The sequence below is a fragment of the Mrakia frigida genome, assembly GCF_051309035.1.
Source record: "Mrakia frigida strain ATCC 22029 unplaced genomic scaffold BDY24scaffold_2, whole genome shotgun sequence".
Lineage (NCBI taxonomy): Eukaryota > Fungi > Basidiomycota > Tremellomycetes > Cystofilobasidiales > Mrakiaceae > Mrakia > Mrakia frigida.
In genome coordinates this window covers 1,219,517-1,228,468 of record NW_027481279.1, presented here as the reverse complement: position 1 = coordinate 1,228,468, position 8,952 = coordinate 1,219,517, and the positions used below count along the sequence as shown (strand labels likewise).

The 8,952-nt window shown below is 53.3% G+C and overlaps 2 protein-coding genes across 2 annotated transcripts; both read right to left on the bottom strand.

Annotated features, from left to right (window-relative positions):
• Nucleotides 1–157: 157 nt before the first annotated feature.
• On the bottom strand, nucleotides 158–4,931 carry BDY24DRAFT_376029 (phosphoketolase family protein). Its single transcript, XM_076638621.1, has 24 exons — nucleotides 4,662–4,931; nucleotides 4,461–4,555; nucleotides 4,319–4,339; nucleotides 4,155–4,212; nucleotides 3,816–4,053; nucleotides 3,625–3,695; nucleotides 3,527–3,535; nucleotides 3,337–3,416; nucleotides 3,044–3,263; nucleotides 2,868–2,974; nucleotides 2,574–2,779; nucleotides 2,384–2,495; nucleotides 2,180–2,295; nucleotides 1,948–2,100; nucleotides 1,839–1,873; nucleotides 1,691–1,763; nucleotides 1,507–1,619; nucleotides 1,290–1,432; nucleotides 1,182–1,219; nucleotides 1,039–1,101; nucleotides 851–960; nucleotides 665–779; nucleotides 448–582; nucleotides 158–359 (listed from the first exon to the last, which is right to left on the bottom strand). Exons 1-24 carry the CDS (start codon nucleotides 4,847–4,849, stop codon nucleotides 300–302), a joined length of 2,559 nt encoding a protein of 852 aa, XP_076500942.1. The 5' UTR covers nucleotides 4,850–4,931; the 3' UTR covers nucleotides 158–299.
• A 325-nt stretch (nucleotides 4,932–5,256) lies between these two features.
• On the bottom strand, nucleotides 5,257–8,498 carry BDY24DRAFT_376027 (NADH-ubiquinone oxidoreductase). Its single transcript, XM_076638620.1, has 17 exons — nucleotides 8,457–8,498; nucleotides 8,193–8,383; nucleotides 7,827–7,990; nucleotides 7,646–7,737; nucleotides 7,503–7,544; nucleotides 7,310–7,417; nucleotides 7,085–7,213; nucleotides 6,824–6,974; nucleotides 6,705–6,732; nucleotides 6,527–6,597; nucleotides 6,383–6,442; nucleotides 6,193–6,301; nucleotides 6,110–6,123; nucleotides 6,013–6,045; nucleotides 5,916–5,945; nucleotides 5,667–5,845; nucleotides 5,257–5,532 (listed from the first exon to the last, which is right to left on the bottom strand). Exons 2-17 carry the CDS (start codon nucleotides 8,193–8,195, stop codon nucleotides 5,408–5,410), a joined length of 1,338 nt encoding a protein of 445 aa, XP_076500941.1. The 5' UTR covers nucleotides 8,196–8,383; nucleotides 8,457–8,498; the 3' UTR covers nucleotides 5,257–5,407.
• Nucleotides 8,499–8,952: the final 454 nt, after the last annotated feature.

Below are 8,952 nucleotides of genomic sequence, written 5' to 3'. Positions count from 1 at the left end.
TTTTCTTCCCTCCCCCCTTCCTTCCTCTCGCTCCTCACGTTTTCTACAAGTGGGGTTCGACCCATAGATGTAGCCCACTTCGTTGAGGCGCAAATCTTTTGGGCCTGTTTGAAAGAGCGAACTTCTGTCTGCTTTTTGCGATCCCGATCCACTGAAACAGACGCACGAGATGAGAGATGAGATCGTTACTGCTACGAGATGAAAGTCGAGAAAAGTCTAGGGGGATACAGTAATGTAGAAAGAAGAGAGAAGAAGAAAGAAATCGAAAAACGGTTCGTCTCCGAAGGTCCTGGCGAGGCTCACTCGGCGGAGGGAATCTCTCCAACCCAAGCAGGGTCGTCTCCGAACTCGACGACGTACTGAAAGAAGAGCCGAACAACAGTTGAGGGTCAGTAAAGAGAAGTAGAAGGCATCTCGGATCGGGAAAGGAGGAAGGGATGGACGAACCTTCGCATGCTCGACGAGCTTGTGCTTCCACTGCCCTTGAAGAACGACGGCCTTAGGAGCGACAGCCGAGTTGGGCTGCTGAGATGCGACAAATCCAATGGCGATGTCGGCAACATCGTATCGAGAGACCTTGTTCTGAAAGGGTGGGAAGGAATACGAAGACTCGAGTCAGAACGAGACGCGTCGAAACAGGAGTGCTGGAGAACAAGGGACTCACCAATCGAAGCATCGAGTAGGGAGTGGTGGTAGTTCCCTCTTCGATGTATCCGAGAATCCGGATTCGAGATCGGGCGATGTGGGTGGATCGAGCGAAGAGAAGGGAGGCGACGTCCCTGTGAACGAAGAGGGCCAAAAAAGGTCAGGACTCGGATCGAAACTCCGTTCGTCGAAGCTCGACACGTACTTGGGGAATCCGTGGAAACTGAAGATAACAGGCTTGTCGGCGGTGAAGAGAGAGTTGAAGGCGTCTCCGTCGAGAGCGTGAGGGTGAGACCCAGGCTCGCCGAGGATCATCTGTGAAAGAAAGAGAGACGCGTCGCGTCAGTCTGGTACTCGAGGGCTGAGAGCTGAGAGCAACAGGAGAGAACGAACGAGATCGGTGACGTTGACGAATCGAACTCGAACACCTTCCTTCCTAAGAAGGGCAGAAGCGCACTGTAAGGAAGAGAAAGAGAGGAGAGGAAGAGAAGAGGTGAGCGATGATTATCTCGGAGACCCAACCGAGGTCAACTCACGATTGCCTCGAACGTAACCTCGACACCACATCCGACCACTGGGAAGAGCAGCAAAAAATCGTCAGATCTGGCTCTACGTTGAAAGATACGAAGAGATACTCGACTCACAGACGACGTCGGGGTTGGCTCCTCCGTCCGTCGAGAACTTTGGCCAGACGGACGCTCCAGCGATGCAGTGAGCGTCAGCCTCCTCAGGAGAGAGCCAGGCGTTCGAAGGGTTCTTGGCTCCGACGATCAAGTTGACGTAGTTGCTGAGAGAAGGAAGAAGGAAGAGACGAGTCAGTGGAAGCAGAGGTCGGAAGAAAAAAAAACGGTCACGACTCACGTGGATCTCAAACAGTGAGCGATGGTGGAAACGAAGGAGTTGGCGTCGGCGGGAAGGTAGACTCGAGTTTGATGAGCAGGGAGAGCGAGAAGAGATCCGATGAGACCAGGATTCTGAAGAGAGGGAAGGGGAGTTGTGAGTCGATCTGAGGCGCGTCGTTCGAAGTGGCTCGAGGCGAACGTACCTGATGAGAGAAACCGTTGTGCTCTTGTCGCCAAAGAGTAGAAGTTTCGATATAGTTGAGAGAAGGACAGTTTCTGTTCGAGGGTAAAGCGATGAGACGCGTCAGATCCTCCGTCGAAAGGGTCGCCAGTGAACGACCGTCCACTCACCCTCTCCACTTGGTCTCGGTTCCGGTTTTGACGAACTGAAGGTTATCAAATGAGAGCAAGAAGGTCAGGACGACGCTGCGAGTCTCGACGGCTTCTGTCTTCGACTTACCTTCGCGTACTGTTCGATCATCGTGGTGACGATCCCTAAGAACGACTCGTAGCTCGGGAAGAGACCAGTTCGTCCAGTGAGCGTGTATCCTTGCAAGAATCCTTGAAGGGTGTGCTCGGACAGCATCTCGATAACTCTTCCTCCGTTGTGAGCCTGGAAAAGAACGAGAGAAGAAGGGAAGCGTCAGTCTGGTCGAACGAAGCTCTTGGACAGGGCACGCAAGGAAGCTCACAGTTTCGGGATCCCACTGGAAGTTTCGGTGAGTCTTGGAGAAGACGGAGTCGAGCTTGTTGGATGCCAGCTCGTCGGGAGAGAAGATTCGGAAGCTCTTGGGGTTCCTTTCGATGACTGAAGGAGGAAGAAGGAAAAGCGAGGAGGTCAGCGTCGACCGAGCCCACGACATCTCTGATGGTCAGAGGAAAGTAAATCGACTCACCAGCTTCGAGGTACTTCCCGATCGCCTTCATAGGAGAAACGTCGGATCCCTCCTCGTACGAGAACTTCTTCCAGTCAGGAAGGTCGAGACGCTCGATTCCCTCGTAGATTGACTGCGAAGGAACGAGATCGAGTCAGATCCGACGGCGCGTTGCCGACGAAGAAGAGGGCAGGATGCAGAGGAGACCGACCTTAGAAAATCCCATCCTTCGATCCTGATCAGCAGGGACGATCCTGAGGGCCTTCTCGTTGATCACGTCCTCAGGAAGACTAGACGCTCCGACTCGATGTTTGTCGTTCTTCGACGAGTCGAAGAGATCCTCGGGTTTGTAGGACGTGAGCCACTTCTCGAGAGAGGCGAGTTCGTCGTCCGACTTGGCGGCTCCGGGAAGGGGAACTGGAGAAGGGAGGAAGCAGGAGGAGGGGGAGAGTCAGTGAAAGGCATAATTTAACAGACGCGACTCGACTCGACCTGTTCGACGAACCTTGATGAGCTCTCCACGTTCCGACCATCTGAAGATCTCCGAGCTTGGCAGGTCCAGTCCATCCCTTAGGAGTTCGAAGCAGGATGATGGGAGGTCGAGGTTTGGTGCTGATTGAACAGAAGCGAAACGAAAGTCAGCACTTCGTCGTCGTTCTCTCTCCCTCGTTCGGTACTCACACAGCATTTCCGTTTCTAGCAGCACCTTGAATCTTCCTAATCTCTCCGTAAGCCCAATCCATCGATGCTGCCATATCCTCGTTGACCGAGGTTTCGAGCTCGAGTTCGGACGCGTCCGAGGGCAGGTTCGCTCCGTACTCGACGATTCGAGGTTGGTATCCGTAGCCGGTGAAGAGAGCAGCGAGCTCTAGATCGTCCATCGTTCCAGGAATGGTACGTTCTGAGATCGAGAAAGGGGGTAGAAAGGTCAGCGAAGAGAGGACGCGTCGTGTTCTTCCGGAAACGAAGCTTACCAGAGATCTTGAAGCCGTTGATGGCGAGAACGGGAAGAACAGCTCCAGACTCCGTAGGGTCAATGAATTTGTGGGCATGCCTGATGAGAGAATAGAGGAGGGGGACAAGAGGTCGGAGGAAACGTGGAGAAGACGGCCGTTCGATCAGCTCGAGCTCAGTTTCACAACGCAGAAGCTGAGGCAAACGTACCAGGCAGCACTGTAAACAGAGAGAGCCAGAAAAATGTGAGCAGACTGGGATCGGTAGATCGGGAGAAGGGAGGAAAGGAAGGAAGAGAAAGAGCTCACGCAGTAGGTCCAGTTTCGCTCTCTCCGTCTCCGATAACAGCAACAGCGATCCTGTTGGGCTTGTCCATGACCTAAAGATTCGTTGAGATCTGTGTCAGCTTCATGCTCTAAGACGCAAAGGTTCCGATGATGAACGGAAACGAAAGGACGCGTCGCAGCCTAACTCGACCTCAGACTCGAACGAAACTCACAGATCCGTAAGCAACAGCCAAAGCATACCCAAGCTCTCCTCCCTCGTGAATCGCTCCAGGAGTCTCAGCGTTGACGTGCGAAGGGAATCCTCCGGGGAACGAGAAAGCCTTGATGAACTTTTGAAGGCCCTCTTTGTTTCGTCCGTACTGAGGGTAGAACTTTGAGATGGCTCCTTCGAGGTAGAGAGTAGCCAGAACGGCGGGAGCTCCGTGACCAGGACCGGTGACGAAGATGAAGCTGGGAAGGAGAGAGGGAGGGAAGGTGAAGAGACGAGATCAGCGACGCGTCGAGAAGAGAAAGTGAAGGAACAAGGGCAGGAGAGAGCAAGAGAGACTCGCTCTGATTCGGGAGAGTTGTTGATGAGCACGTTCGTGTGAGCGTAGACGAAGTTGAGTCCTAGGGGAGCGAAGAGAAGCGAAGAAGGAAGAAGACGGGGAGGAGCAAAGGTCAACCACAGTGTTCGGACGAGAAAGGAGAATGAAAGGAACGCAGAGCGACGAACCAGGGCAGGTTCCCCAGTGACCTAAGAAGCCATGGAAGGGGCATAGAGGTAGAGATATGGTCAGTTCGTCACTTCCAGACTCTAGAAAGAGGAAGAGATGGGACGGAGGCGTCGAGTCGACCAAGCTCGAGCTCGAACTCACCGAGCAGCCTCCTCTTTACATGCTCGTGAGTGAGCTTCTCCTCGACCAAAGTGTTGTCCCTCAAGAAGATCTGAGCACATGCGAGGTAGTTGGCTCTGTATCATCCATCGAGGAGAATCGAGAAGGAAGAAAGAAGAATCGTCAGCTCAAAGCCTCTCAACTCCATCTCCCTCTCCTCGCTCAGCTCGCTGTTCCACTCACGCTCTCTGGAACTCCAACACTCCCTCCAGATCCAGCTCCTTGACTGCTTTGGAGCTCTTTGGATCGAGGGAAACGAGAAGTTGACCAACGACCTCCTTGTCGAGGGAGGAAGGGAGTGGAGGAGTCGATCCATCGAAGTCCGTGTGTTCAAAGGATCCTCCTTCGGCTTGAGCGGTTGTTGCAGGCATGTTCTGGGTCGATGGTTGATTGGGCGGAAGAACGATGAGTTGGGCTGATGGTTGGGTGGTGATTCGAGTGGGTGGGTGGGTGGGCGATGGAATGGTGGTGGTTTGGGGGAGGAAGAAGGAAGAAACGAAGGGCTCGGGTGAGCTCGTGAGAGGGGGCGACAGCGTCATGGTCCCGTTTATTTTCTGAATATAGAGAGCAGAATTAGACCTTCTGCTTCTGTTTACGAACTGAAGGTTTACAGCAGAAGAGCGAGAAGGCCTCTGAGCAATTATTGTACGAGGATGAGAGCGAGAGGGGATCAGGAGATAGGGGGAAGTCAGAAGAGATGATCAGGTCGCGACGCGTTCTCTTTTCGTTCCTTTCCATCCCTCTCTTGCAATCCTGTTCGGTCTTCAGGAAGCAGAAGGCAGAAAGGAGATAAGAGAAATATCAAAGTAAGAAACGGGGCGTTGAAGGTCGTAAAAAGGGTAGAAAGCAAGAGGAAGAAACGAAAACGCGTCGAGAAAGAACGTGGAGGTGAAGTCGAGAGCAACAAAAGAGACAGGCAAGATGTCAGACTATGGGGAGGACGAGCTCGACGATCCACCGACAGGAGCCTCGATCTTGTACCGTCCGAGGTTCGCTGGGATCGCACGATGAGGATCGAGTCCCGAAGCGAGTTGACCGCCGAAGAGGACGTTTCCTGCAGAAAGGAGAAAAAAAAGGAAAGCGGAACGTCAACTTTTCGTCAGTAAGAAATCTTCAACTCGGGCAAACCAGAGCCAAAGCGTTGTCGAGAAGAGGGAAAGAAGAACAAAGAGACGCGTCGAAGCTCACCATTCTTCGCTCTGTAGTCCGCAATCCTCTGCTCAACCTCCGGTCTGAAGTGCTTCATCAAACCCTGGATTGGCCAGGCAGCAGCGTCTCCCAAGGCACAGATGGTGTGTCCTTCGACCTGCTTGGTGAGCTCGAGGAGCATGTCGATCTCCCGCTCGGATCCTCGACCTTCGACGAATCTGGATCACAACAACGAGAATCAATGTCAGTGAGAGGGATCCGAGGAAAGAGAGGAAGCCGGATGCGCACCGGTTCATCATGTTCGACATCCAGGTCGTCCTGTAGCAAAGAGAGGGAACGTCAATTCGAGGAAACTCAGGGGCGCTGCGACGGGAATCGAACTCACCCTTCTCGACAAGGAGTACACTGTCCGCACGACCTGAAGGGACGAAGAAGTGAGAAATCAGAAAGTGTACACGAGGTGTACTAGGAACGGAACTCACTCATGCTTGTAGAACTACAGCGGCCAAGGGCAAAGAAGGGTCAGCCATCGATCTCCTCCTTCACTCGAGAGACTTGAACGCACCTTTGCAAACCTAGCAATCATGTTGACCACATCCGTCGACTGATCCATCACAATCACTGCTCCTGTTCCAAGACCCGATCCAAAGTCCTTGAGAGAATCGAAGTCCATCCTGTTGGAAAACGGAAACGCGTCGGATCAGTTTCGGCCCTCTGGCTGGTTTCCGACTCGGTAACAGAGGATGAACACTCACAGAGCCTTCTCGCAATCTCCGGGAGGCAAGATCGGTACTGAAGATCCTCCAGGGATGATTCTGCGAAACGAAACGAAACGAAACGAGTCAGTACCGACGGAGGCGAATAAGAGGGTGCGGAAAGAGAGAAGGAGTCGGGCTTACCCTTTCAGATTGCCCCATCCACCTCGGACTCCACCGCAGTGCTTCTCGATGAGCTCTTGAAGAGGGATGGACTGTCGAAACGAAGGAAGGGGCCAAAACGAAAGCAAGAGACGAAGTCAGCGGGGCTCGAATGTCTCTCTCTCTCTCGCGTTCGCTCGTTCAGAGATTGCGGACGTACCATCTCCTCCTCGACAACACAAGGGTTGCTGTGAAAAGGAAGGAACGCAAGAAGAAGAAGAAGAAGGAGTCAGACGAAGAAGGAGTCGGGGTTCGAAGTTGAGACGTTGTCGAATTCACTTGACGTGACCCGAAATGCAGAACAGCTTCGTCCCCTGGTTCCTCTCCCTCCCGAATCCAGCGAACCATTCTCCTCCTCGTCGAGCGATAGTAGGAGCTACAGCGACAGTCTCGACGTTGCTGACGGTCGAAGGGCATCCGAACAGACCGACTGCGAGGAAAGGAAGACGCGTGAAGGTTGTCAGCCTCGTTCGAGTCGAGAGGAAGCGCTCTACAGCTGCATATCTCGACGACGACGCCCAAGGGTCGGGGAAGACTCACCGTCGGCAGGGAAAGGAGGCTTCAGTCTAGGTTTCCCTTGCTTTCCCTCGATGGACTCGATTAGCGCCGTCTCCTCTCCACAGATGTAAGCTCCAGCTCCTCGATGAAGGTAGACGTCGAAGTCGTATCCTGTAGACGTGGAACCAAACCAGCAATCAGTCAGGTAAACCTTCGTTTCGACGACTCGCAGTCGAAGAAGGCGAGGAGAGGAGAAGGGAAACGAACCAGATCCGCAACAGTCCTTTCCGAGGAAGCCAGCAGCGTAAGCTTGGTTGATCGCTTCCTGAACGTGAGTCCCTTCTTGATAGAACTCTCCTCGGATGTAGATGTAGGCTGTGTTCAAGCGAGAGCGAATGTGGGTCAGTCGATCGGGAGGGAAGGAGAAAGAGGAGAAGAAGACGAGGAGAGATGGACAAACCAGCAGTCGCGTTCATCGCTCGTCCGGCAACGAGACATCCCTCTGACCAAAGGAACGACAATAAATTAGGTAAGGAAGTGAGCTCGAGTTCGATCTCACGAAGGGAAGAGTGAAAAGGACGAGAGAAAGGGAGTGGAACGAACCGATGAGCTTGTGAGGATCCCCTCGCATGATCTCCCTATCCTTGCAGGTCCCAGGTTCTCCCTCGTCGGCGTTGACGACGAGATATCGAGGTCTGTTCCCAAACGAAGAAAGACGGAAACGAATCAGCTTCCATCGATACCAGCTCGCTCTCCGGTCTTCTTCCTCCTCGTCGCAACGAACCTCTTGTCGGCCTGCCAGTTTGGTTTGTTCATGAAGGACCACTTGAGACCTGAAGGGAAACCTGCTCCTCCTCTTCCTCTGAGTCCAGACTTCTTGATGGTGTCGATGAGCCAGGTATCTCCTTTGAGAAGAATCTCCTTCGTCTTGTGCCAGTCTCCTCGAGCCTTGTTCCAAGGGAAGGGCGCGGAGGTCAGCTCTCGATCTCGCTCGTTTGTTCCTTCTCCGTGAGAGCGGAGGCTTCTCTTGAAAACCTTCTCGATGGCTGATGTAGAGCAACCTCCCGAGAGAAGGATTTCCCTCTCCGTTCTCTGTTGCATCCATCCATCGACTCGTCTGGTCTCTCTCCGCACTTCTTCATAGACTCACCATCGCTCCCTTGATCCCCCAATCGTGCTTGTTGTACACGTTTGTAAAGATTCTGTCCTGATCTTTGAGACCTCCATAGTGTCGAACGGGAGGAGCATCCGGCTCAGAAGCTGTAGCGAGAGACCGACGACCGACGAAAGACAGAGATGGAGAAGAAGAGGAGGAGGAAGGAGGGAAGGAGGAGCAAACACCTGCGAAGAACAAAGAGGATCGAATCAGCAACGGATAGATCGAAGAAGACAGGAGTGAAGTAGAGAAGCTCACGGTTGAGATGTCTTGGATGTACGGATGCTGAAGAACGAAGCATCGAGAGAAAGAACGAAGGAGGGGAACGAGGGAGGGGAGGTGGGTGTGGGGAGGGAGGGAGAGCAAGAGGAGGGGCCAACAATCGAGAAGGGTCGAATCAGAGCGGTCTCAAATCTTCACATCTCACACAGGTCGACCTTTTGATCCATCCGAAATCTCCTCGTCCCTGAAAGCTCTTCTCTCTCTGCTTCCAGCGATCTCGCTGATGGGAAATCGTCCAGGAAAAAAGACGACCTTCAGCCCACGACGGGGACGACCGAAGGGGAGGGACAGTAGCTTCCTCACAGAGAGAGAGCGTGTGATGTGCAAGCCTTTCAACGACTTATCTAGTCAATCAAAGCTTCAGCCTCGTCTCCTTCGAACCGCATAAAGCCCGAGCTTGACGACGCGTCGGAAAGTCGCTCATTTTTCGCTGGAGGGGATACCTCCCATCATCTACTGATATCGAAGGCTT